Genomic DNA, 25,284 nt, shown 5'->3' with positions numbered 1-25,284 from the left:
ATCCCTCTGTCGACGAGCCGTGCGCGAACATCATACACCGTGTGATCGGTTCGGCCTGATCAGCTTGGCAGACTCAAAACGAAACCGTACACCCGACCAGCCGGAGCATCATTGTTTGACTACCGCTGGCAACCGACGTTGCCATATTGCGACTCGACTCGTACCTGGGTCGCTGCAGCAACACGCACGCGCCAGACCAGTCGATTTAAATCACTAAACTTGCGCCACTGGACACGCGTTAAAAAAATACGTTTTGCAAATTGATTCCGGTCGGTGCACGTTCACGTTTCACGCTCTAACTTCCCCGCGAGCCCTGTGAAAGGCTCGCGCAACGTGGCGTAAGGTTAAGGGACACAGTTGTTGCCAGGCCCGAGTCAGACGAGCGACGCGGCGTCGTTGCGATCTCGCACCGATAGATGTATGCGTGTGGAGAGATTTACGCGAGAACGGAACGATGCACGCGTGTATTTCGGGGAAAGATCTTTCTAGATGAAGCCGGCATTAATTTACTTCGGTGAAGGTGTACTAATAGCACACGAGACAATGCAGATATGTCTGATGAAACATGCATAAGTGCACGTTGCAAGGTAGTAACTTGTATGTAGCGTACAGGTGCTGATACTATTCTACAAATAGGTCGTTTAACTAGCAATTGCTCGCAATTAGGAAGATTGTCCCCCTTTGATAACTGCCCTTACCGATAATCACTCGATAGCATCCATTATTACGAACGACGGCCTTAATGGCCGCACTGTAGTGTCCGCAGTGTACCATCTGTTTCCCTAAATAAATAAATGACTACGCTGCCCTTGCACGCTTAATTGAGTTGCCTGCGCATCGAGAGGGTTCGTTCGGAATCGATTAAGTGCAATACATCTAAAGTTAGTAAGGCTAAGTCTGACCGTGAACTTTGAATATCGCAGAAATACATCACGTGCGTCACGTACAATATGACAGCACGTTATCTCGCGGGCGACGCGCTAAAACTCTATGCTTATGACATGATTCGTCTCTGCTGTCCCTAGTTCTGGCATTCCTGTACGCGGCCGGCTTGACAGTGCGTCGTTGCTTACAGATCGTTCATTACCTATAACTTTGCCTCCGAGCGGCAGCTGAGTCGTTCGGCGTTCTTTTAATCCGATTCAAAAACATAAGGTCGCACACGGATGAATATCTTATCTGTTACTTTCTACTCGTCGGTGTGCGACGCGTGTATCTCGAAACGAATTAAAAGAACACCGACTGTACATCCACGGGCCTTTTAGAGCGTTATTGCAAGCAAAATGGCAATAAATCCCTGCAAAGCGGTTCTCAGACAGGGCAAATGTGCTTTGCTAATATGCGACGTTCAGGAGAGGTTCGCCAAAGCTATGTTCGAATTCGACAAGATCACACAGAACTCCACGAAACTGGTAAATAGTATTGAGAATATCGCACGCGGCATGAACGCGTGTAGCGATTGCGAGATTCGATAAAGTTCAGGCTTTTGGGTGTACACCTCTACGCTTAGGATGACCAAGGTTATGTCTTGAACTTTGGTCTACCTTTACAGAAGTCACGTTATATCGATTATGTATGTAGATAAAGGCACTGAAGCTGCTCGATGTTCCTGTGATAGTCTCGGAGCAAAATCCAAAAGCTCTGGGGAAGACGATACCCCAGTTTGATATTTCCAATGCTAAAGGACCCTTCGCAAAGTCTCAATTTAGCATGTGCACGCCTGAAGTAAGAGCTTTACATAACTGTTTCGTACAGCGCGCGATTACGTTACACTCAATTGCTCTCGTCTATTTTAGATAAATGACGAGCTCTCCAAAATTTGTTGCGGCCAAAAGCCAACCTCTGTTATTCTGATTGGTATCGAGGCTCATGTATGCATAGAGAATACTGCCATCGATTTAAGAGGAGATGGATACGAAGTGCATACAGTCGCGGACTGCTGTACTTCACGTTCACAGGAGGATAGATTGCTGGCTTTAGAGGTAAAAAGAAAGTTGTGAAGGCATAGATATACATTTAGAATATGAATACTAATAGCGAATTTGATATCTCGCACTGACTCTGCACTGGTGCCAGAAAATGACTTGGATTGGTTGTTTCTGATAGAAAGGAACATAGCTCTATAAGAATCAACCAAACCAAGTCATTTTTTGGCACCAGTGCAGAGTCAATGCAAGGTACCGAATTCGCTGTAAATTTTAACACATTTCAACAGCGGATGAGAGACATAGGATGCCACATAACTACATCGGAGAACGTTATTTTCAAGTTATTGGGGGATGCGAAACACAAGGAATTTAAAAATATCCAAAGCTTAGTAAAAGTGCCTACGTTATATACAGGACTTGTACCTGCTTCAAAAATATGAACCACAGCTGGAGAATATGCTATTAGGATCGGAGCACATTTCTTATAAAAGACATGCAACAATTAAATCTTACACAATAAAGAATGTCCTAATTTGCCATCATAGTTTTATTAAAAATATCAATACGAGCCAGGTAAAGGAACACACGATCGTGGTACGTAAGGGTACAAATAAAGTAAATTAGAGAAGCGCAGGAATGAAAATCATTTCTGATTCCTCGTGTTACTTTGTTCCCGTCGAACCGAACCCTCCTTCTCCCCTGTCTGTGTCCTTTAAAGTATCTACTTCCTGAATATCAGGATACACGATCATTTCACAAATCAATTGTGCTACACGGTCCCCTGGGGTGATTTTAAAGTCCTTGTCACCATGATTATATAGTACCACCCCTATGTTTCCCCTGCGTTAAAAAAAAAAAGGGAAAACAAATCTCAATATCCTTGATATAAATATATAATCGCGGACACGCACACCAAGGTCTTTTGAAGGTAAAGCCACACAGACTTCCACGCCGTATTGACTCTCATTTCCAATATTTCATTTGCACGATTCAACATTTCATTTCCAACTTCAGACAACCGCATACAATCCACGATTGTTTAATTCATCGTAATAACTCTGAGGACTTACCGATAATCAGCATCGATCACGCCAGCGCCCACGTCGATGTGATTTTTCCATGCCAGGCCAGAACGTGGTGCGATTCTCCCGTACGTGCCTTCAGGAACTTCGATCTGCAAATCTGTTTTAACTAGCTCCTTGCCACGTGCTGGCACGATGTATTCGTAGGCACTGTTGGCAAAATACGCATTATTCACAGTAGGTTCCGGTTAGTTGACCTCTGCACGCTTGCGAAAAAATTGAAAGTGGCTGCGTACCTTTTCAGATCGAATCCAGCAGCGGTTTTCGAGCCTTTCATAGGCGCATAAGCTTTGTCGGATAATCTCGCGTATTTCAATAAGACAGCGCTGTTTACCATTGCCATGATCAACTTTGAAAACTTTTTCGTATTCACGGCTGTAAGACGACTGTTACAACGGTTTCACCCTTTTACCGCACTTTTGCTAACGAAAGAATACCACGTGACTCGTTTAAGCAACTGTTACTTTGCTTATATGCGTTTCATTAAAAATATAATGAATTATTGGGCGTTTTTATGGACTGGTTATTCGTTGTATTTTTTGGTATATGTAAACTTCTATCTGTAATGTGAATAATATGTAATTAGTTCAGATATATGAACGTTCGACAATATCCTAGCATTTGACTCTGAACCGCGAAATTTGAATGCCCTCACGTGGTACCTTTAAAGGGTGGGATATGCTAATGATCAATCAAATGAGTCTACCTTCTGTTATTGTACATAGTGCATTATACAATATCTTTGATGTATTTTGCAATGTGCTTTGTTATATACGAAAGAAATACTCGATAATTGTGTAAAACCGATATTGTCTCATGTATATAACACAATGTGACAGATGAAATATGGAAACTCTAATGCTCAATCAAATTTTATATCACTTATACTCGACATTTCTACAAATTTGTAATGATTTACTATTTATGTATTCGTCAGTGGAATAAAACATCCATTTCTGAACAAAACACCCTGTTTAGCATTCTATATCCACGTGTAATCAAGTGCACACGCATTGCAATAATGTTCTTCCTATGCAGTAAGGGTCTCGCACATGGATAACAATCGAATATTGTTATAAATATTGCAGCAAAGTTATTGCGCCGGCGCTGTGTATAAAAATCAATACACGACACAGATAGACGCGCAATTTGATGTAAATTCCAAGAGAAGATATCGAACGGTGGCGAATGATCGTACCAATGCCAAATTTCACAGTGCAATTGAATTAATTAAAGCAACAGTTTGAAACACAGAAGCACCGTTACACCACTAATCTCCTAACGTAAAAGAAAACGCAGACACATTCCAGATGGCGCGGCACCTATTCTACTTGTAGCACAGCTACATACTATACACATCTACCTATCCCTAAATTTTGTTGAAGATTTTTCGCTCAACGAAATGGTAGACCTTAGCGGCGGTTTAGACGGTCGGATCGAGCACAGCTTCAGCAATGTCGTCTGCGTGTTACCTGCAACTATCATCGTCGGGCTTGCTGGTAAGATTCGCCGGTGAAAAGCGCGGCATCTTAAGCTCACTCTACCCTCGCATAGACGTATGATTTCCTATCTGAATCCGGCAATTCTCTCGCTTCTTCAGCATCCACATGCCTGCTTTTCGCTTCTACACTTCGGCAATCAAGTCTCGCTGCCTCTGCCGGCAGTTATTTCCATTCTACTGAAAGAGGATGATAGGTATAGTTTGGGAGGCTATCGGCGGAGGCAACAGGTTCGAGCCTCGTAACTCGCGTGAAACACTTGAGGCTGCATCACGTGATTCTGTAGCGACTCGTTAACGCTGCGTTCATTGAAATAAGTTTGGGACTCCTCTCTACCAATTCCCTCCAAGAAATTAAAGTAAGCTGCCCCATGAAATCGCACGGGAAGGAAAAGGTCTCGCAGGGCGAGGCACGACGCTGGAGAGGAAGAGTGGAAGCGAGTGGTGGAAGGTATCTGTTGCGCGTCCTCACGCTTCAACGATGTAACGCGCGACATGGCTTAGTGACGTGCAAGAAACGCAATGCGCCTGCCTAGCGCGTTTTAATCTACACGTTGTAAAGGTCAGGTTTTTCAGCCGAGGTTAACTCGGGTTTCGTGGCCTCTCAGTTAACACGTTGGAAGCGGCCACGTTGGCCTGAGGCGCACACACGTCCTCCAATCAGATAAGGATTCTCTTCCGAATCGGGGAATAGTCGTCCGAACGGTGGATCATCGTTTATCTTCCCGCCAAACGTGTGATCTGTCCAGTGGAGGATTTTCTTCGGGGCTCCGCAGTCTTGGGAAGATCTCATCTCATCGTATTCTTCGACTGCCAGGTCTTCTCTTCCAAAGGAACCACCAATCCCAGCAGGTACGCCAGTGAATTAGCGTTCTCGCACAGTAAATGACTGGCTAACGATCCTTCACCGTAAAACACGCGCAAACGGCTCTCGGGAACCGGAAGAAATCTTTTTTCTTACCTCCGCTGCCAGCTCTTCAGCGTGCCAGTTACACGTACCTGTCCGTAAGAGTCGTTTTCATGGTACCCCGGCGAAGAAACATATGGTGGTTCTCGGTATGCCCACTATCGGTCGCGGTGTCCGTTTAAAAATACCGTTATCTTATCTTCGAGTGAACGGAGCGCATTTCGGGGCGATCGTGGTCTTAAATTTACCGCTGTAACAGAGGCGATATTTCTAATTAGGATGTGGATGACACTCGCGAGTGGCCTTCAGGCTGTCGCTGCCGAGAATGCGGAGGACGCAGCGAATGCTGCATCTGAGGCAGCTTCCGATGCGGCTATGCCTCCAGATGGGACACCTGGCTTCGATGGAAACCTCCCAACGCCCCAGCAGCTCTTGGAGATGCTCGAATCGATGACTGGCATGTCGGACGAGGACAAGGCAACCCTGAGGGAGGACCTGCTGAAGAATATACAAGGCCAGGACTACGCTTCTCAACCAGCAGCTGGCTACGATCTACCTATGCAGACCGTGGTCCTCTTGTCTCTGCTGGGCGTAGTTGCTCTCGTTTTCGGTAAATATCCTGTTGCGATCGGAGTTCTTCAGACTAGGCTTCGTAGGTTTCCTACAAAGATAGCGGACTTAGGTGTTTAATTCCATTCTACATCGACGTCGAATCTTACATGTAAGGAAATGTAGGTCAAATCCTTCGTTTCTTTTGATCTGGATTCCTGCGAGGTAATCGCGCTGATTCAGGGAATATTTTTGTCTCTTCAGCAGTACTTACTTCATAATAAAGTCGGTCAAATAACGAATCGCCACCTGATCAGAGTACAATCGCAGACCAGTTTAGTACCTGCTATCTAATCGGCCACTTATCGCTGTCCGTGAAGGATAGTTTAATCAAGTTAACGTTCTTCTGCTAAAGAAATTAGTGATACGGACTGGCTTTGCGTAGCCGACGGAAAGTGGTGCGATTCGCGTTCATTTCTTCTAAGTAAACGGGGGTCGAAAGATGGCGGAGCAGATTCTCGATTCTTTGCGAAGCCACGGTGTGTTATCCGATAGTTTGCAAGAAAAGCTGGCGCAAATTGTACCGGACGATGCGAAAGACAAGCTGTCGGGCTTCTTGCAACGGTATCAGGAGCTGGACGACGAAGGCAAGGAGGAAGTTATGAACACTGTGCTCGGGAAGTTGAAGGAGAAGTTCCAGGGCAACCTGCAGAGTGACTCGAACTTTTTCACGCAACTTCTCTTTAACAACTCGTACACCGTTTTCTTCGTTGCTCTGCTATTGATAGTCCTGGTCCTTGGTACGTCGTTGGAGCACCAGTCTCAGACAGAAATCATCAGTTTCTTCTCGTTTAGCTCCTTCTCCATTAAACGGTAGATCGTAAAACACACGTTCGTGTGATTTCAGTGTTCTTCGTCTACAAGCTGTTCAAGTGCTTGATGGAGCGGGAAACGAAGCGGGAGGAGAAGAAGAAGAGCAAACAGTTGAAGAAGAAAAAGTAATACTCGAACGACTGTCGTGGATGCGGTGCAGGATGAATAAATATGCAACGTGTTTACGCCTGGTCGCGGGGACACGTTGCGTTGCTCCGTGGGGTGGATCCACTTGACTCGCGATGGGAGAAGATTTACATTTTATTACGACTTGCTCTATTTTGTTAAATAAAACGAGATATATTTATGAATAAAGTCCTATCCCTGTTTATTGGACCGTCGTCGAGTGTGCAGAGGGTGGTAGAGTTTTTGGCATTAGAGCATCGTTTATTGTGCCATTTTGTGACATACATGACATGCGTGGAGATCCTATCGGAGTATACAGTATGCAATTCACCGAGCCGCGAACGATTCCCGTGTGTGACGGTGGTTTAAATTAAGATTATATAAAGTCAGACAGTTCCTTCGAGCGTAGCACGCACAAAGTCTTATCCGATCGTTAAAACGATTCGTTCGTGCAAACGATACACGTTTTCACGCCTCATTGAGCATGCTTGTGCGTGATGCACTCTACTATAGTCGGATACAATGATATCCTCGACCGTAGACAAAATATTCTCTATCACGTTATTCGCCGTGGACTCGATCGATACACCGCAACATTTCTAACTTACGATTTAGCATTTGGTAATAGATTATAATACTTCGTACATTTTCCCAAGACCCCTCGAAGACGCTCAAGGAAACTTTTTCCCCCTTCGATTTGTACTACGAAACAGAATAAAGATTTTGTTTCCTCCACGATAAAATAATCATCGCCGCTTCTACACTTGCCGAGCGCTTATTCGATAGATCCTAACGCCTTACCATTAAAAAAAAATAAGGCACTCGCGTTCCTTCTAAGAACGATTCTTTAAATATCGAATAACAGAATCTTGGGTATTTTAAATCATCCTCTTTTGATTTCGTTTAGCAGGGTCTCTCTTCATAGGAGCGTTGTGCCCTCTACGACTATGTAACGTCATTATAATTTGTAGGAATAAAAAATATTACACTTTGTGTAAATAGAGATCGCATTCATCAGCAGCGCCGTCCATTCGCGTTTCAATTAACGTGGACTCGTAAACTCGCCGGCAACAATAGATTCGAACGCTGATGAATAATTGTAACAGTAATATCTCGCGCACTAAATTCGCAGGTTTGCTCGTGGCACAGAGAAGTGAGTAACCGCGGTCCTATTACCGCTATGTAAATATTCCCTAAGCACGTTCCAAAACTAAACGCTTTACTTAAACTCTACGGAGAAGAAGAAAATCGAATGAAAGTTCCGTGTAAAGTAATACATATAAAATATATACCTGACGTATGTACGTATGTATCTTTCGTGATGCTGAAAATACCACATCTGTTTAGCGCCAAAAGTGTCGATAAATCTTTGAAACATAATAATTATACTGCAAGCATCTAATGAGTATTAAATATAGAGTAAGAGCTGATTTCCTCGTTTTTCTTGTTCCGCAAACGAGCCCTCAACTTCCTGCAACCTAGCTCCGTTAAACAAAAGATCTCGACGCGCCTTTTAAACTCGCGGCAGACTCGAATTCTTTACTTCAAGCTGATTGCGCGAGGGATCGCCCAAAAATAGATAAGAATTTTAAATACTTCAAAAATATCCGTCCATTTAATCCGCTGTCATAAATTGCACAGAGAATAAAGAACTCGACCAACTTTATATTTACCTAATATAGTCTTTCACGCCCCTTTACATGATAATTTCTCATCCAATCACAGATACATTTGGCAATGCAGATATCGTAGGAGATTTGTTACCCGATTTCGCGGTTTCATTGGTCGGTGTGCTATCTAGGAGCGCGACGAAGGCTTTAGGAGTAGCTTGTAGCGTTCGCTCGCGTGATCTGAAACAAAGGGCAATCGAATTCACCAGAGGCTCGAAGAAGAATCCAGGTAACTCGGTATCCAGCCAGTCACCATCCACCTTACCTTTAATGGTTTCAACGAAGTACATGCTTTCGTCCTTCATGTTCGCTACCAGCTCGTCGGTAACCAGAACGTGGATGCCCTGGGGGCCAAGGAAGAGGACAGAATGCAGTCGGTCGTGCGGAAGACTCAAGGTGTTCAGCAGTTTGTTCATCAAGGCGCTGCTGGTCAGGCTGTCCAGGTAAGTGACTCTCCATAGGGAACCGTTGTCTTCTAGCGAGAAATAGAGGGTGAGTTTCGGGGCCGGCGCCTTCGAGTGCAGCGCGTTGAACAATCGGATCCCATCGGCCAGGCCACAGATCTGGATCAAGTCGTCTCTAGAGAGCCGCAGGATATCCGAAGCCGAGAAGCTCGCAAAGGTCGACTCAAAGGCGCTGAAGCGACTCGCGCGAAGCCACGTGCTCGTCTGAGCTGCGTTCGCGTCGTGTGACAATTGAGTCAGGCACGATGATCCCTGTGTAATTAAATATATATTATTCCCGCGAGGCCTATCCAAACCGAGCTTTCGCTCTCCGGAGACGCGATACTTTGGGAGCCAAGTGTCTAACTTATTTTTATAAATTATTTTCTTATACTGTCTAAAGAGATGTTCCCCAGAAAACTAACTTCGCTTTCGATGCAAGATTGATCCGGCAAGATGGCCGCAGGTGACGGTAAAGCTGGTGCTGTCCCAACGTTCTCCTTGACCGCATCCGAGGCAGGAACTAGAGGTACGATACCAGGATTGGGGACCGAAAGTGCCAACGGTGTGACAACGGGCGAAGTACTGCCGCTTATGGTTGAACGAGATTGGGGTGATCTGCAAGAACAGAGCAACTTTAAGCTACCCCTTCCTGAATAAGCATCATATTTAAATGGAATCCCGAGCCCTGTGTCTTTCAATTTCCTTCGATTAATTTCAATCTCGATCCTTTACAAGTTCGACGACGCAAGTGGGAATTAATGCCGAAGCGCCGCTGCTATCATCAGCGAAGATATACATACATTGTAGAGTGGCCGTTAAAGAAGACTGATGCCTTCACGGCGCGAATTAACGGCATTAGGCCCAATGAAAGCAAACACGGTAATAATTGACACCGCAACCTATCGCGGCTCCGCGAATATTAAGTCATCAGACCCTGCCGGGCTATCAGCGTGGCGAGGGCCGTTATTCCCGTAATGAGGAAATAAATAATACTCTTTATAATCGTTGACCTTAAAAATCGTGCAACTTGTTGACAGATTACATAAGCACGCGAGATTCTCTAAAGCACGCGAGCCAGCTTGATTTCTGGCCTCCGTCGTGTCCTACGCGACAAAAGCCACCCAGCCCTCCCCTTCTTACATGGATCGTCTCGTCAAGCGGAAAATCAGCTTGGAGATCCCCTTCCCGACGATCCTCTTGTTGTTCCGGCCTTTTCTTATTGTGAGGCTGACTAATCCCCCGCGCATCGGACTGCCTCTTCTCGCTCTGGATTCCGAAATAGAATGAATAAACTTAGCCACCACTTCCACTTGCAGTGGCCCGCCGCTGACCGTTACTTGGTGCTCCAGAAGGTAAGCGGTGGCGTTTTTCCCGCGGAACTCGGCCGTCGATCTGACGGTCCAGCAGCTCTTCAAATTCCAAGCGGGACAGCCCTTTGGCATCTCGAGCAATCGCCCCTTAAATTCCATCTGCGCTCCTGAAGATCTCCCGTCTCCTATCTCGCGCAGCCAGTCGCGTTTCCCCTGGTACCTTTCTTCCGTCTCTTCGCTCGCTCTTTCATGAACATGGGCAACCTGGCCGCACCAACGCTCGAGTAATTCCCAATTGCCTTTCCATCCATTCGTGCGACTTTACCGCCCTGTCGATTCACCTACGAACATCGGCGACTACATTCTTCCTCGCGCGATCTTAGAGAAGTTAGAAAGTCAGTTGCGCCTCGGGTCTTTCTGATTAGCTTGCTCCAAACTCAGGCAGCTCTGTACCTCGCTCGCGACGTGCAGCAGCGAATCGATCGCCCTGAATCACGAGCCAGAAGGTCGATGTCGGATACAATCGGTATGAATCAGATCGGCACACGAGTCTGCCCCGAACCGGATATCTCCGGTCGCGCTGTTGTCGCTCGCAATTGTCGCGCTAAATTCAAAAAATAACTCGATCCTCCCGATGATAACACGAAGCTCGTGACTCTTAAAACGATCTTATCTCTTTCAACGTTCCCCTCGTCGATCCCTTCCCACTCCCTCGCCTTGCGTTCCCTATCGCTCCGCGAGCTACTAGCTTCCTGGTTAAACTCGGGGGTCGTGCGCGGCGTAGCCACCCGCATCCGTGATGCGCGTTCTAATCGAATTTACCGGCGATCGTCCGTATTCCCTGCGCGCTCCTGCGGTTGCTCGCGCTTCCTACGCATTAAAGCGTATCGATCGACGATCCCGCGGTGGAGATCGGCTGGCGAGAATTCTCGGCTCCCGAGCGTGCCAGCGTACTTTCCCTGATCGCGTTACGTCGCCCAACGAGATTAACAAAGGCGTCCCCCGGCTGGCTCGACTTCCCTGCCGGGCGATCGCTGAAACGCGGCACCCCGATTCAATCGATGCCCCGATTACTCAGCTCCGCGTGGGCCTGGGCGCGGGCGCGCGCGCTTCTACCGACGCTTGGAAGCTTGGAGGAACGAATTGAACCGGAATTTCAGTTCAAGGCCGAAACGAACCGCCCTGGCATCAGCTTTCCGGCGGCCAGGCCGCTCGTCATCTGAGCAAGTGATCCTGCCGTGACAGGAGCAGCTGGCTGGCCAGGATCTCGCGCAGATACGGCAGCACGCGGCGCTCGTCGGCGTGCAACGACTCCAGATCAAGGTGACACGACGCGCGGCAGAATTGCGGACGATCGGCCGGAAATCGAGCTTCTACACCGGATGAGGGCATTCCAACGGCGTGCGGGCGCTTCACTCTGGATGCTGGATCGACGACGGCAAACTTTCGCCGGTCTCGAGTGCGCGTGGCCCCCCCGGTCGTCGTTGCACCGTACGGCTGCGTGTAAACCAGGCCCAGGCGGGAATTATTACCGTGGCCGCGCACCGCCAGGCATCACACGTTAATGTTCAAAGTGCGCGGCTTTTAATCTCCTTGGATCTGCGACGGGCAACGCGATGACACAGCACGATCGACGCCCTCTTCAGATCATCCACGGATCCCGATTCTCTTCGGCCGAGGAAACGAGCGCCGCGCTCCTTTGTCCCGCGGTGCAGGTTTATTTTTATATTCACGGCCGTAGCAGCGCGATCCGTGCCTTCCCCGGTTGCTTTATTCGATCCGAAGGACGCAGCCACGCAGAACGAAACACACGGCTCTCCGGTGCGCAGCGGATTACTTCACAAGCCGGAAACGGTTGCACTCATTTCCGTGCATTGTGTGCGAGCCTCGGAGGATCACCCCGCCGCGACACTGACCACTCCACACGCTCCACGTGGGGCCCCGCGACTCTCCTGGATCGTCGGACCGTTTGACGTCTCCGTTGCTCGAGCTCCCTCGGCTTATCTTCGCAAGCGGCTCCGCTTCGCAGGAATGGCTCCCAGCCGTGGCGTGTGGTGTACACCGATTTGCGCGCTCGCAGACGGAAGCGACACGCGTCCGGGTCGTAGGGGTACTCTCTCACGGTTTGCGAAACACGGCGACCGGGCACGGCTTTATTTATAAACATGCGCCCTCAACGGTAGATCATGTCGGCGACTCTCACTCGGTACCGCTCCACCGTACGACTGCCTTCTCGCGCGCACTCGTTTGCCACGATCTCTGCCCTCGTTCAAGTGGGATACGGGCTCGGCAAAGATGGTGGAGAAGAGGCAGTATGGGATCCCTGCGTGCTCCCCGTGCCGGTGGTAATATCGCGAAAAGACGGACGGCTCGGCGTGTCGTAAGAGCGCGGCTGATGGGATAGACGAGAACCGAAGCGGCGGCGGCTGCGCGGCGACGCGTGTATCGTGCGGCGTTCTGAATTTATTTGTCGTCCAGCCTGTCTCTCTTCCTCCTGTGCGCCGTCGTTGTCGGCTCTACCAGTTGCCGGCTCGTGCCAGTTTGAGCCAGTTTCCTCGACTCCCGTGCCGGCACCTCCTCCTTCTCCTCTACCTTATCCCCGAGAGAGCCACGGTGCGAGTGTATCCGTCCATTGCCATTACCATCGCCGCGCTCTTTCCGCCTCCACTTGGCGAGCCGCTACCACCACCTCTACCTTTCGATTCATCCACGCGATTCCCCACCCACGGACACGCGCCAGCCGCGGCAACGCAGCAATGCATTTCAGCTTCGCGAGTGCCCCCTCTGCACCGAGGTGCATCGCACAGACTTACTTTCATACCAGTTTCGACCACGCTCCGCTCAGCTGCAAGGGAAATTTCGACTTTAGGGCGAAGCTTCTCCGGACGAGGGATTTTCCGGGGAAATTTGTATCTGGGTTGGATTTACGGTTTTTATTTGGGGCGACTGGCTCTGCTATACGCAAGACATCTTCTGCCTCTCCTTTTCTCGAACGATAGATCCCACGGTGGCGTGAAATATGCGGAGGCGTCTTACCTTTTCCACGGGCATGCGAAGGACGCGCAATCCGTGTCCTGCTCGCAACCAGGTTTATTAATAGGCCTAGCGTCGGAGGGACTACGCTGATCCCGCGACTTCAACAGTTAGGAGTATTTAGAATTATTGATGAGGATGGTGGAGGACTTCGGGAGGGAGTGGACTTTGGAGCAAGGCTATCTGCGCGATTGCAAAAGTGTTTTGGACCGAGTGGTCACTTGATAAGCGGCAATCTTTAGTTTCTAGGTACCTGACTCTGCGCGCGCGCGATTTGGCTTGGTATTCTAATGATATGTATATAGATCGCTGCTTGGTCAGCTAGCGACGGAAACTCGTCATATCCGGAACGGACCAGTTGACGTTTACGGGGCGGTGGAAGATTTGTTAAGTCACCTGCCGCGCGGCGATACGAATAACAATTACGCGCGGCACGATATTCCGCAGTAGCCTGCGCCAGCTAATCCCGCGCGCATCAGGCTGTAAAGCCACCAATCACAAGATTGGAAAACGACACTGCGCTTAACCGTGTTATTGCGAGCACCACGCGATCGTTAAAAATCCTATGATCGACGCAATTAATGACGGCCTTGCATAAGAATCGAGATATAAAAGCTCGCGGTATCGTCGCTAAGCACCAACGTCGATATCCACTGATAGCAGACGTTGGAGATATCGAGTCGCGGCTAGACGCGACCTATCGCAAATTACCGCGAGCGCATCGCGATTAGATTTCAGACAGAAAATTGTGGGCGGATTTGTACTTACATTGCCTCCGTCGATGCGTAAGGGCTGCCTCCGTTTTGCGCTATCAGATTGGACGGTGATAAGGATTCTAGAGGAATCTGTAATCATAGGCAGCGAACATTTCACTCTCCCGCAGAGGCTCGACAACGAATGGCTACTTACGTCGGAGAGAACAGTGCAGTCGTAGCTGGACTGGTACTTGTCTTGCTCGTGTAGCGGCCGTCGCAGAATTTTGTCCCGATCCTGTTTGTGCTTGCGATCCGCCCCCTTCAGCTTGAACACTTTCACCTGGCAAGACGCTGCGTGGAGACGGGGACCGCCCGGCAATCGTGTCTCCACTTGGATTCGGAACGGTACACCTTTCTCCCCGCCGTGCTTCTTCGGCGTGAATTCGGTGCTTATGCAGTTCACCTGCGATCAAAACGGGTCGGGGCACGACGGTCAATTGAACGAGCAATTGAATCGCTTCGGTGTTCGCAGCCTAGATCGTCGAAAGATGAGGCTGGCTACTCAAGCACGACCCGCCATCCGGATTCGCGTACCTTTATGTAAACGCCGACTTCTTTGGTGGGGTCCCACATGAATTCCACGCTATTACTGGACGGGGACGGTTGACAAACGTCCACCATCCCATAGCTGAGGGGAACGTCGACCTCGAGCAATCTCTCGCCGGGCCTCGCGCGTTGCCAAGCGAGCATCTGTTCCCGTTCCGTGTACTGAAGCCTCCTCTCGTGGAAGCATATGCGTATCGTCGACTGAAACAGAAAGGTCGGATGTCCCTACAGAGACGTTGTAGCACTGTTTGGGTCACTCACATCTTTCGAACGTCGAGGACCTATGAGCTCACGCCGAATTAGGTACCGATCAAGCGCAACGAACGACGCGGAGTGATCTATGATTCCGCGGGGGGTAAGCGTCGAGATAATTAACGTTTCGATTCTCTTCCTCGGGATTCTCTAAATGCCAGTCGCTCTGTGAAAGCTACCAAGGTCTCAACACTCGCTGGATCGTACGCAGGAATCGCGTCAATACCGCGCAACCGATGTAAATTCAAGAGCTGACGTTCGAGTATCGATCGAATGATTGGAAACAACTGTATCCTCGTAATTGCCACGTCGCTAAATTCATTTATCTTCCTTCCCGATCACGTTCCGCGTGTGCCGGGGCGAGAATTTCCACGACACCGTTCCTTTCACCCGAAGGGACGGCTAGCTTATTTTTTGCAACGATCCACGCTGCACCACCAGCATGAGCTCGCTTGATTCCGTCCTGAGAAACCAGCACGTTTTCTAAGATGTCGCTACCCAAACACAGCACAGCCATCGGGTTTATCCTCGTGCGGCGGGCGGCGGATAGCAGAAAGGTACCTTGAGGATTTTCCCGCGATAGGCGGACAGATCACCGAGTTTCTTCAGCTTGATCTCGTACGACTGGCCCTGGTTCAGGTAGGTGAGCGTCTCCTCGTTGACTTTCGTCGCGATGCTCGTGGCCGCGGCGAGCACGTACTGGAAGCTGAAGAAAACAACGTTGCACGTTTAGCTGGCACGATTCTCGACGCGGCAATGCCTAATCTCACCCCCTTTGCGCTCCACGGGTATCTCTGGCTTTTAAATGCCATTTTGTTTCCCGGCGTTTGGAGCTCAATGGGTTGAGGTGTCCTTTTTAACTGTAACCAACGACCACGCACCGACAATTCTTGTTGAGATCGCTGCCCTGCTGCGAGGAGGAGACGTGGTTCCCTGAAGACGACGTCGGGGGAGGGTAGTCCTCGTTGGAGGAGTAGAGCAACTGATGGAGGCTAGTCGCTGTCTGTCCATTATTGTTACTGTCAGCCTCGACGGCGCCATTCGCGTTGTTCGCTGGCGCTGAATTTACGGTTCTCTGTGTTACGTGGTTTAAACTGAAGCAGACATTGAACGGGAAATAGAATCAATCCTACGGTACATTCCTGTTAGCCTCCACACATCTCCGCGGACACCCTTAGGGGGTGCCTAACTCCATCCGCTTATTACACTCACTAGAGATTAAAGAAGGCCGTAGGGGAAATGACCAAATCCGAGGGAGTTCTCATCGCGGCTTTCGCGCGTCACACCGTGGGTTTCGCTAATCGGACCAACTAGTTAAACGCCAGTTACTCGCGCGTAGGTAGCACTGTCGCGTCCCTGATTGACGGCAATTTCTATGGAAACGATTTACCCATTACTCGCGCGGCCCTCCAAGTACGATACTCTCAGAGTTCCCATCTCCCCCGCCACGAGGACCGCTGAAACTTTCGTCCACGAGCGCAACGTTCCCGAGTGCACGCGGTCGATGCTGCAGGGAGGTTATTCCTCGAGGGAAAATTATACCCGATCTATCGAGGGGGCCGAGTATCGCGGTTTGTTTACGCTCGAAACGCGCGCCAAAGAACGCGATAGAACCGCGCGTCCCGTTTCTCAGCGTCGATCGCGAGCCGGCGCCAGTTTTCGAACGATTCGAGCGCGACGATAAGAGAGGACTGATTCCTCGGGACCGCACGACGATTCGGTGAAGCGGGATATCGCCGGCACGTTTTTCGCATGGTCGAACGGCATTTAACACTGACGGAGTGTGATGCCGCGAGATAGCCGCCGAGTCTCGTAAGATTAAAGGTCTGACCTGCGTGCCATTTGCCTGATAATTTCGCGAAGAAACCGGCCGATAGCGAGCTTATCGGGTCCGAGTCTCTGCGGGGGAGGCTCGTGGGAAAATTCCGCTCGCGTCCCTGTTGTTTTCCTTTCCCGCGCGGCAGCTTTCCTCCGGCGCTTCTCCCAGCGCGACTGCCAATCGGGTGACGATCGATCGCGACTGCCGTTTCGCGTTTCTTGCCGAGCGACTCGTAACGGCGCGGAAAACAGGCGCCGATGCAACGGCGAAGCGTGCCTCGATAGGTGTTCGAATGGAAATGGGGGAAACGGTAGGTTGGTGCCAGAGATGGGCAATATTTTTTATTTAAATAACACTTCGAGCAACGAATAAAAGCTGAAAAAATTATTCGTCATGAGTTGAACACAGTTCACTTTTTATTCGTCGAACGTTTCAACTTCAGCGTTGAATACATTTTTCAAGCTAGAGTTCAAACGTTATTTGAATAATTTTTTATTTAGTTACTGCTCAACTCTGGTTGGTGCACATGAAATGTAGGCGCACCTTTCAACGTTTCAGTTTTGCGGCGTGATAACTGAAGCGAACTGACGCTAGATCACAAGCAGATGTGTTATTCAGTGCCGAAAGTGTGGGTGGTTATAAATATCATTTCTCTGCTTTGGAATGGAGCAGTTCACACTTGTCCGTGTCAGTTACCGACACTGAAACAAAGAGACCGTTGACACTGACGGCACTGAACCGTCACGCAACTGCTCTGTGTGCGTAGACCGTTAATCTTGAGATCTAAGCACGCCACAGCTGCAGAGTTAAGGGCCACATAGCCACATTCATATAGATTATGAATCTCTTTTCTTTTTTGTGTTTCGGATAATCCTTACAGTAGTTTTCGTCAACGCGAGGACCACCCGATTATTTTTCAACGCTCCTTTTGTATCTACCATGTTTTTTTTTCACTGTCACACAAAAATTCAGAATAACAGTTAAAGATACAATAAAACAGCCTGCCAAACCTCAAATTAATTTGTCGAACCGTTTTTGTAGAAAAAATTCACAAAGAATTACCTATTTTTCGGTCCAACAAGGCGCAAACCCGCCTTACAGAAAATAAGTCAGAGAATGGCTCCCATTTTTACGTCACATTAACGCGATAAGTGTTCAGACATCCCACATGCATCAACACAGTGCCCGTCGCAATTGCGAAACACGTGTGCAAGGTTCAGTCTCGAATGACGTCCGCAGAGACACGCGAACGTTTCTTGTGGATATTGCGGCGAACTTACTTGGAATTTTGCTGATTTTCCGGCGACGGTGCCTCCTGCTTGAAGACCGTCAGCGATGGCAGAGCGAGCAGGGCTTCGCTGCAAGTAAACGAGACATTGTCTATAATCATGAATCACCGCGCGATTTTCTCTGTGCACTTTTACCAGCGTACAGAGAAATCAATGCGCAACAGCAGTCCGAGCTTTCGGAGGAGAGGCTTTCTCAATAATCTGACACATTTTTCTAATTGTAAGCAGACACCCGGCAATCTTAACGGTCGTATTTACCATCCGCCACGTTCACCCCTCGCGAAACCCCACTGGAATCGATTCGGGCCTACGGATCGGAGGATATTCCATCCGATAATAACCGACAGATTCCAGTTCTCGTTATCGACGCCCATTGATTAGGGTGCCGTTACGCGAGCGTCGTAGAAAAAGATCGACAATTATCTATTCAGAGCGCTCCCGTTAACGCGCGCTTCGCTTCGGAATAGTCCCGGCGGATAAAAACGGACTGTATCGTGTGAACTTTAGCTTTGGGTTTTTTTTGTAAACGAACCGGCGAGATGACTCTGAACTTCGATTGGGATCGATAACTTGAACCAGTTTAACCATTCGCTTTATCACTGCCGATAGGAAAGCTGTGTACGCAATCTAGATAAATTGCTGCTGGAAATACGTACACGTGCCTGTGTGCGTTTACTGGTGCGACAGAGACACAGCGAAGTCACACGCTCGATAGTAAAACGGCCACGGAAAGGACCGAAGCAGAAACGCCCTTCTGTTTCGACGACCCTAAGCATGGGTCCTTCTTTTCGCACGTTCTTTTTTTCGAGCGAGGCCGTTGCTCGGACTCTCGAGGTGTGTTTACTTTAACGCATGGATGTGCTGACCCACTTCCCCTATTTCTCTTCCACGGCCGCTATACGCGCGAACACAAAGAAGTGGGGCGAGTCCAGTCCGGCGTTGAAGTAAACACACCTCGAGCTTCGAGATAAGGACGTGAAAAAAATCTGTGGGAAAAGAAGCGAGTCTCACCTAGGGTCCTAAGGACTGGATATCTCACTTATCGGACTTCTCGCTCGGTTCTCATTCATCCCATCGATATAAACGCACGTGAGCTTAAAGCGGAGCGCCCCGAACAGCTCTAGATCCTTTCTGCATCTACTTTAACGCCTGCCTCGTCTCCCGAGCTCGCTGTGTGCTTAGCATTCAGTGTAATTACCTCTCGCTATTCGCTGAAAGATAAAGGCTGAGTCGTCAGAGGAAATCCAGCACGAACTGGAACTACGCTAACCGTGGCTTACATAAACGTTTTATATAAACCGTGGAAAATAATTGCGAAATAGGTGCTTGTAGTCTTGGGACAGTCTGTTTGTTCCATTCGAAGTGATCGCTCTGGCTGTGCGATGCGTTGGAATGTCTTAGGTGGATGAACAGGTAAGACGGGCTATCGCGATGCAGCTGGAGTGTTAAGAGGAGGGCGAAATAATCGATTGAGAACCGCTCTGATAAGAATTAAGCGACTGAGGTCAACCGTAACCGGAGCGCGCTGGTTCGTAACGTAGCGAATTGAATATCAGCGGTCCACGAAATGCCACGATAAGGTATCGCCAAAAATACCGTGGAAATTTATTTACAGAGCACGCTTCGGGTATTATTGGAACGAATAGATAGTGGGTATTGGTTAATTCCTAGTGGAAACGTTCTGAATATCTCCTGCGGTATTTTCAGTAACGGAAGTGTACATTATTAGATAAGCTGGCTGAAAAGGAAGCTGGGGATAAATTAACGCAGTATAGAGGAAGGCAAACCACACGTGCGACAGAGAAACTGTCCGATCGTTTCATAGAAGAGAAAAACTACGCTGGGCTTCTTATCGCGTGTCTATTACGTGAACTTAGTGTTTACGCGTTGCTGTGCAAACTGCTGTGGAAAGGAAACAGCCAATAGAAGAAGTAAGTGGCGATGGGACAAAAGGTAAGTCCCCATAGATCTATCACTCACCTACTTTTCAAATACTGGTGCATGGTTATCGAGATGCGGGGAGCTAGGCTCGACTCCTCTTCTTTGAGAGCATTTAACAATTCCACTGGCACTGTTCGATTCGTTCATCTACACTCGCGGTCACGTGCGATCATTGAAAACGGACGCTGAACGAAACAAGTATCGGACTCGCCATGCCGCGCTTTGTTCAGAGTTTCGCCGAGGAATTTAGTGTCACGTGGGCGCGAGGAGTCACGGGCCTTCTGAATAGGAAGTCCGCCTAGAAAGTGGAAAGTGATTCACCGGGGGGGGCTAAGTCAAATCGCTAAGAATAACTGGTTCCACGCTCGCGAACAGCTCCAGGGATCAGTCCACCGTAGGCTGGTGTCGCGCGGTTCGCCTTTCGCGAGACTTTTCATTCATGAACACTGAAAAAACCCCGCGGGGGGGTGCTTTGCAAATCGACGAACAGTCCCGAGCCACGTGTTCGCCGGTCGTCAGCTGATGTCTGACGGTGATTCACGTGCTTCCTCTCATTGGCACGCACACGTGCCCTTAGAGAACGTTACACAAGAGATTCGCCCCGAAAATGCTCTACTTCCAGTTCCACTTCCCGCGAATACCCTCGGCGAGCCTCAGAGCCCCCGATTTAAACGTTCCTCGTGGAGGAACGGCTACGGTGAACTGATTAATCGTTTGTCCATTGTTTTATCATTGGAGACATTGGTTTGAGCAACAGTTGAGTGGGATGGTGCAAAAAGAGCAAGGAGATAAGCGTCAACGTGAACGTCGAAACGTGTGGAGACGGTTGATAAGAGTTTCTACTAGTAACGTTTAGAAATCAACGTGGAATGAAACAGTGAAGGATCTCTTAAGGAATTAACTTGCTAGAGATCGAGCTGGATCGAGGAGCAGAGACGAGTTAAACCCACTTGTTTGCGAAATCTCGATATTCATACGGTGGCTCGATTGGAAGAGCGATTGCGAGCGACTTGTGCAAAGCGAAAATCAAAGCTTCTGCGGCCAATTAGTGCAGTAGGTTCCAGGGCGGGGACGCACGTGGCTATACTCGCGCGAACACTCGCCAAGCGTCTGTGGCCGGGCGTGATTTCCCAGTACATGCCGCGCGGACGTTGAAACATCGACAACTGTGTCTGGTTTTAACCGGATCTCTGGCTCGACACACGCTTCTTCCCACCACCGTCGCGAGACCACGTTGTAATCGTTCTTCGATTCGCTCCCACTCGCCGGCGAATATCCCGAGGAACCTACTTTATCGGCAACAACTTGGCGCGAGTAGAATCTTCATGATCGACCACTGGTCGAGCTTGAAGCGGCATCGAGCAGCATTCCCTCGGAATCTCAAGTCACAAGCGCATACTAGACTTCCCTTGACTACGTCAGCTTAGTATCTTCGTTTTCAGATTGCTGGAGGATCAAGAGCGATTTGGGAGAGAAAGGACTGCGTTTACCTCATGTTGTAGGAGGCCACGGCTGTCGCGAGGTCGGATGCCGCGAGCGCTGATAGAGATCCATCGAAATCGGCGGCAAGGTGTTCTGCCAGCTCCTCCACTTGGGTCGACCAGCCCTGTCCAGAGCCATTGCTCCCGATAGAGCCTGCAACAACCGGAAAGTCTGCGTTACGTGTGCACTGTAAATGGTACGCGTTCTTTTGGGGCGCCCTATGCATGGGGGAGTGAAACTTCTAACGCAATGTCGCCACCCTTCTGCAGCGAGGAATCTCGCAAAGACAACGCTCGCTCGGGTTAAATTCGAGACTTCGTTTTCACCACATCGACGTATCACCTTGCACGTTAGCATAATTGATGTAAAACTGATGATGCATGGCTCCGACCCTAGACTTGCCGTCCTGGAGGGCAGTGGCTGTGTTTCGTCGCCGGTTCTTCGTGGTAATGGGAGGATATCGCCTGCTCTGTAGCAACGGTAGCCGGGAGCTGTCGACTTCGCACCACTTCATTCTATCTTCGCCGGTGCTAGATGATCGGTCACCACCTGAAGGGAACACCACCGAAATACGCTATGACACCGTTCGGTCCCTCTCGCACGGAGAACTAGTGCCGGCCCTCTTCTCTCTCTTTCCTCGGACAGACTCAATCTGCGATACACTGTGTACTCGAGAGTTATCAGTTTTCTGTGACCACGTGGTCGAAAAGGCGTCGAACGTAGCGAGCGATACTTTTCGCGAATCAGTCTCGTGGAGTTCCTCGAAGTAGCATCAGCTCTGATACGCACCCACCAACGTTCCCGCGTTATCGAGAGAACGAGGACCAAGTTTCACTGGCGAAGGAGCTGCGCCCTCGATCCTGATCCTGGTTAGATGATTTTCACGGACGACGTGTGGAGAGCTTGCGACGCGGGAGCCAAGTGACGAATGGCGAATGTAACTTTTGTGAATCGCAAAGTACCAGGGTGCTTAGTAAATTACTGACTACGTATTCGACGTGGCCAATCGAAGGTTCTAACGCGGCTAACAAAGCTGAACGAGGTAAGACTTTGGAAACGTCGCGCCTACGACTGTGTATCTGGGGTCGTTTGGACACGACCTTTCGTATATCTACAATGAGAGCTGGACGATAGCGACGACAGCGTTGCATCCGACGATGCGAATATTCTATAGAACCCAGGCGAACAAAGGGGAAATCTTTGGAGGAAAATTCACTCTAACGATACATTAATTTTTCAGCGAGAAGAACGAAGGTACCATTCTGCTGCTTCAAGATTCAACAGAGCAGGACAGTAGGAGTAAGTGTCTTTTAAACGACGAAATTGTTTAGCTCAACGAGTGAACTTTAACCCCAAGCTCCACTAGATACCAAGCCGATAATGTTCGCTCTTCAGAGTTTCTAATGCTCACAGAGATCTTAGGAATACTGACCGTCTCTTCTAGCGTGCTTCTTCTCGAGTTCGGTGATTTGTTGCAGCGGCTCCACGGCTCGGCGTTTCAGGTTGGCCTGCTGGCAATTCGAAGCGTGATCGGAGGACGGGCTCAGGTGCTGCGGCGATCCGCTGTTGGAGCGTATCTGGACACCGTCCTCTGGAGAGTCCTTGGGTGAGTTGTACTTGTCCTGCCATAAAGAATTTTGTGGACTGTGATATCCCATTGACGCCTATAAAATGTTTCATCAGCGTGAGTTCACGGGAGACGATTAGCGCGGAACCTTTCACGAACTTGACCCGTTCGGTAAACCGTCTATAGCTTTGCGACGGGCAATCAGAGGGGAAGGAAGCTACTCGATATCGTCAGTCCGACGACGAAAACATGGGGGAAGATAGATTCAACTGTCTCGGAATACTTGTTTGGAAATAAGCACCGTTGAAAGGGACGTTGCATGCGTCGAAGGCAGAGCAGTGGAGAACTTACGTGCTGAGTGGCGATGGCGTCGCATCTGTTCTGACGAACCGGAGACAGCTGCTCATACGGGGGCGACGGTGTGTTGGGGAACCATATCGTCCCGTTCAAAGCATCTGCACCCCCGTCCATGATGAATTCGAGCTCCATTCAACGGCCCTGAATCTCGAAGCACTCGTACCAGGCTCTGACTCTCGCTACGCCACCCCTGGTTCACCGATCGTTACGATCGCGACTTCCGTTCGCCCTCGCTGTTCCGAGTGCTTCAAGATTCGTCGGAGAACGCTTTGGTAGCTTGTCGGGAAGAGAAGGCGATAAGTCCGGGCTGAGGTTGTGAGAACTTCGCCGATGATCCACGATTTGGCTCCAGGATCGATCGGGACTTGCGGTCTTCTCTTCGGAATCTTCAAACTCGCGTGTACATTCTGTGGTCTACCTACCCCTCTCGTTTTACGTTCTTTCACGATTTCCACGTTCCACTTGCCTCCCCTTTCTCTCTCTTCTGGCTGGCTAGTCTAACCAAAACGTCCTCCTAGCTCGCGCTCTCTCCGCGTTTCCTTCTGCAGGATCCTCGATGATCCCGGGAGTGCACGGTGCATCACTCGACTACCGTCAACTAAGGGCCGACTTTTCGCAGGGCGAGAGCTATCCTTAGAACATCACGAAGAAGCTATTGTACAGTTTCTTGATGCCAGTTGTCTCGCGCTGCCGATGCGTTTCCAAGAGTGCGCAGCCCCGCGACTTGAGGGATAAAAAACGCGAAAAGACGACGAACGCGTCCTCGAATATCATCGCCACACCTTGGCTGCAACGCATTTTGTTACTATTTTCCTTGGCAAGCTGAAGCTGCGCGTAAGGGCGACGGTCTGCTCGGCTCTCTGCTGTCGGGCGTATCCTTCACCGTTGCGGCACCAATGGTTTCACGAAACGAGGAGTGTATGCTCGATGGGAACTTTGTCACTGTTCAAATCCGGCTCGAACGAACGTTTAATGTCGATTATACCGGGGAGCGTTTCGTTAATCCTCGGGGAGATCGTGCGTTTATTAATTTGTTTTAGCGGCTAGGGGTTGTTGCTCTCTGCGAGTGTCACTGGACACGTGAGATATACTCTCGATTGCTTTCTAACGACTATGGCTCACACACTCGATAGTGTCTTGGGAATCGAAGGCCTTCGCCTGGCACGTCGTCACCACATTTTCAGGATCCTTCGTTCCATGGTGCGGATGGAAACAGAAACTTGATCCAGGAGGAAGGAGCGAGACTTCGTGCCGTAAGAGCCAACTGGGATAGGCTGTTTCCCACGTCGACGTTCCCCAAAAGTCTTTTCTGACGCCGCAGAAAAGGAATCCTACGGATCGGTCTGCCCAGAAGCGTGTCTTCTCGGCCAGGTACACAGACGTCGGAGCCTCTCGCCGGGTTTCCCTATCTCTTCTCTCCTCCAAATGCTTCCCGAATCAAGCGATGCGACTATCAAGATCTTTCAAAGAGCAACAGCCAATAGATCTGAGCCATCCAATTGGTAATCGAGGCTTGAGGTGTTATTTCGGTACCATTGCTTATCGTGCCTTATCAACTGCACAGCTGTCTTCGATAAAAACCGTCTCGCTGATGAACGCTGACGACAATGCTCGCTGGATTCACGTACAAGAGAAGTATTTATCGAACTCGAAGGTTGTTGTTCACGAACGGCGAAATACGTTAATCAAGGTGAGCCCTCGTTCGGAAAAACAATGTGCGTGGGAGTGGAAGCACGCAGGCAACAGGCGACTTGGATCGGTCTGCCCGATGGACTCTTCTTGTCGTTGCTCGCGGGAGCTGGCTGCTACCGTTGACCGACTTAAATCGACTGAGATAAACCGGACAGGCACGGA

At 49.5% G+C, this 25,284-nt stretch overlaps 4 protein-coding genes across 12 annotated transcripts in view; 2 read left to right on the top strand and 2 right to left on the bottom strand.

Moving 5' to 3' along the window:
* The window catches only part of LOC143374637 (cyclin-dependent kinase 4), a 34,183-nt gene extending 30,804 nt beyond the window's left edge, over positions 1–3,379 (bottom strand). The window contains exons 1-2 of one of the 2 annotated variants that reach the window (XM_076822907.1): positions 3,247–3,379; positions 2,999–3,160 (exon numbers count right to left, since the gene is read on the bottom strand). In XM_076822907.1, the coding sequence (XP_076679022.1) occupies positions 2,999–3,011 (13 nt within the window). In that variant the 5' untranslated portion in view covers positions 3,012–3,160; positions 3,247–3,379. The remainder of the gene's footprint in view (positions 1–2,998; positions 3,161–3,246) is intronic. The other variant, XM_076822906.1, reaches the window with a different exon arrangement.
* LOC143374643 (isochorismatase domain-containing protein 2) lies at positions 537–2,465 on the top strand. 3 transcript variants are annotated; one of them, XM_076822922.1, is made up of 5 exons: positions 1,039–1,057; positions 1,268–1,412; positions 1,582–1,725; positions 1,797–1,982; positions 2,216–2,465. In XM_076822922.1, the coding sequence occupies exons 2-5, from the start codon at positions 1,284–1,286 to the stop codon at positions 2,366–2,368; spliced, it is 612 nt and encodes a 203-aa protein (XP_076679037.1). In that variant the 5' UTR covers positions 1,039–1,057; positions 1,268–1,283; the 3' UTR covers positions 2,369–2,465. The 3 variants fall into 3 exon arrangements, with proteins under 3 accessions (XP_076679038.1, XP_076679037.1, XP_076679036.1); XM_076822923.1 differs by lacking the exons at positions 1,039–1,057; positions 1,268–1,412 and adding an exon at positions 537–587; XM_076822921.1 differs by lacking the exon at positions 1,039–1,057 and having other exon boundaries at positions 1,146–1,412.
* A 1,534-nt stretch (positions 3,380–4,913) lies between the features above and the next one.
* Positions 4,914–7,152, top strand: LOC143374646 (uncharacterized). Of its 2 annotated transcripts, XM_076822926.1 has the most exons (3): positions 4,914–5,360; positions 5,694–6,025; positions 6,872–7,152. In XM_076822926.1, exons 2-3 carry the CDS (start codon positions 5,695–5,697, stop codon positions 6,964–6,966), a joined length of 426 nt encoding a protein of 141 aa, XP_076679041.1. In that variant the 5' UTR covers positions 4,914–5,360; position 5,694; the 3' UTR covers positions 6,967–7,152. The 2 variants fall into 2 exon arrangements, with proteins under 2 accessions (XP_076679041.1, XP_076679042.1); XM_076822927.1 differs by lacking the exons at positions 4,914–5,360; positions 5,694–6,025 and adding an exon at positions 6,261–6,764.
* Positions 7,153–7,854: 702 nt separating this feature from the next.
* Positions 7,855–23,562, bottom strand: Gem (transcription factor CP2 like gemini). Of its 5 annotated transcripts, none has more exons than XM_076822900.1 (12): positions 23,425–23,562; positions 22,939–23,170; positions 21,515–21,659; positions 18,075–18,152; positions 15,857–16,069; positions 15,537–15,681; positions 14,712–14,948; positions 14,332–14,580; positions 14,191–14,267; positions 9,502–9,694; positions 8,899–9,349; positions 7,855–8,813 (listed from the first exon to the last, which is right to left on the bottom strand). In XM_076822900.1, exons 1-12 carry the CDS (start codon positions 23,560–23,562, stop codon positions 8,761–8,763), a joined length of 2,211 nt encoding a protein of 736 aa, XP_076679015.1. In that variant the 3' UTR covers positions 7,855–8,760. The 5 variants fall into 5 exon arrangements, with proteins under 5 accessions (XP_076679015.1, XP_076679016.1, XP_076679017.1 ...); XM_076822901.1 differs by having other exon boundaries at positions 14,712–14,924; XM_076822902.1 differs by having other exon boundaries at positions 22,939–23,128.
* Positions 23,563–25,284: the final 1,722 nt, after the last annotated feature.

Source organism: Andrena cerasifolii, chromosome 11, assembly GCF_050908995.1.
Source record: "Andrena cerasifolii isolate SP2316 chromosome 11, iyAndCera1_principal, whole genome shotgun sequence".
Classification (NCBI taxonomy): domain Eukaryota; kingdom Metazoa; phylum Arthropoda; class Insecta; order Hymenoptera; family Andrenidae; genus Andrena; species Andrena cerasifolii.
Note: the sequence above shows the minus strand (reverse complement) of the source record. Positions and strands in the feature narration are given on the sequence as shown.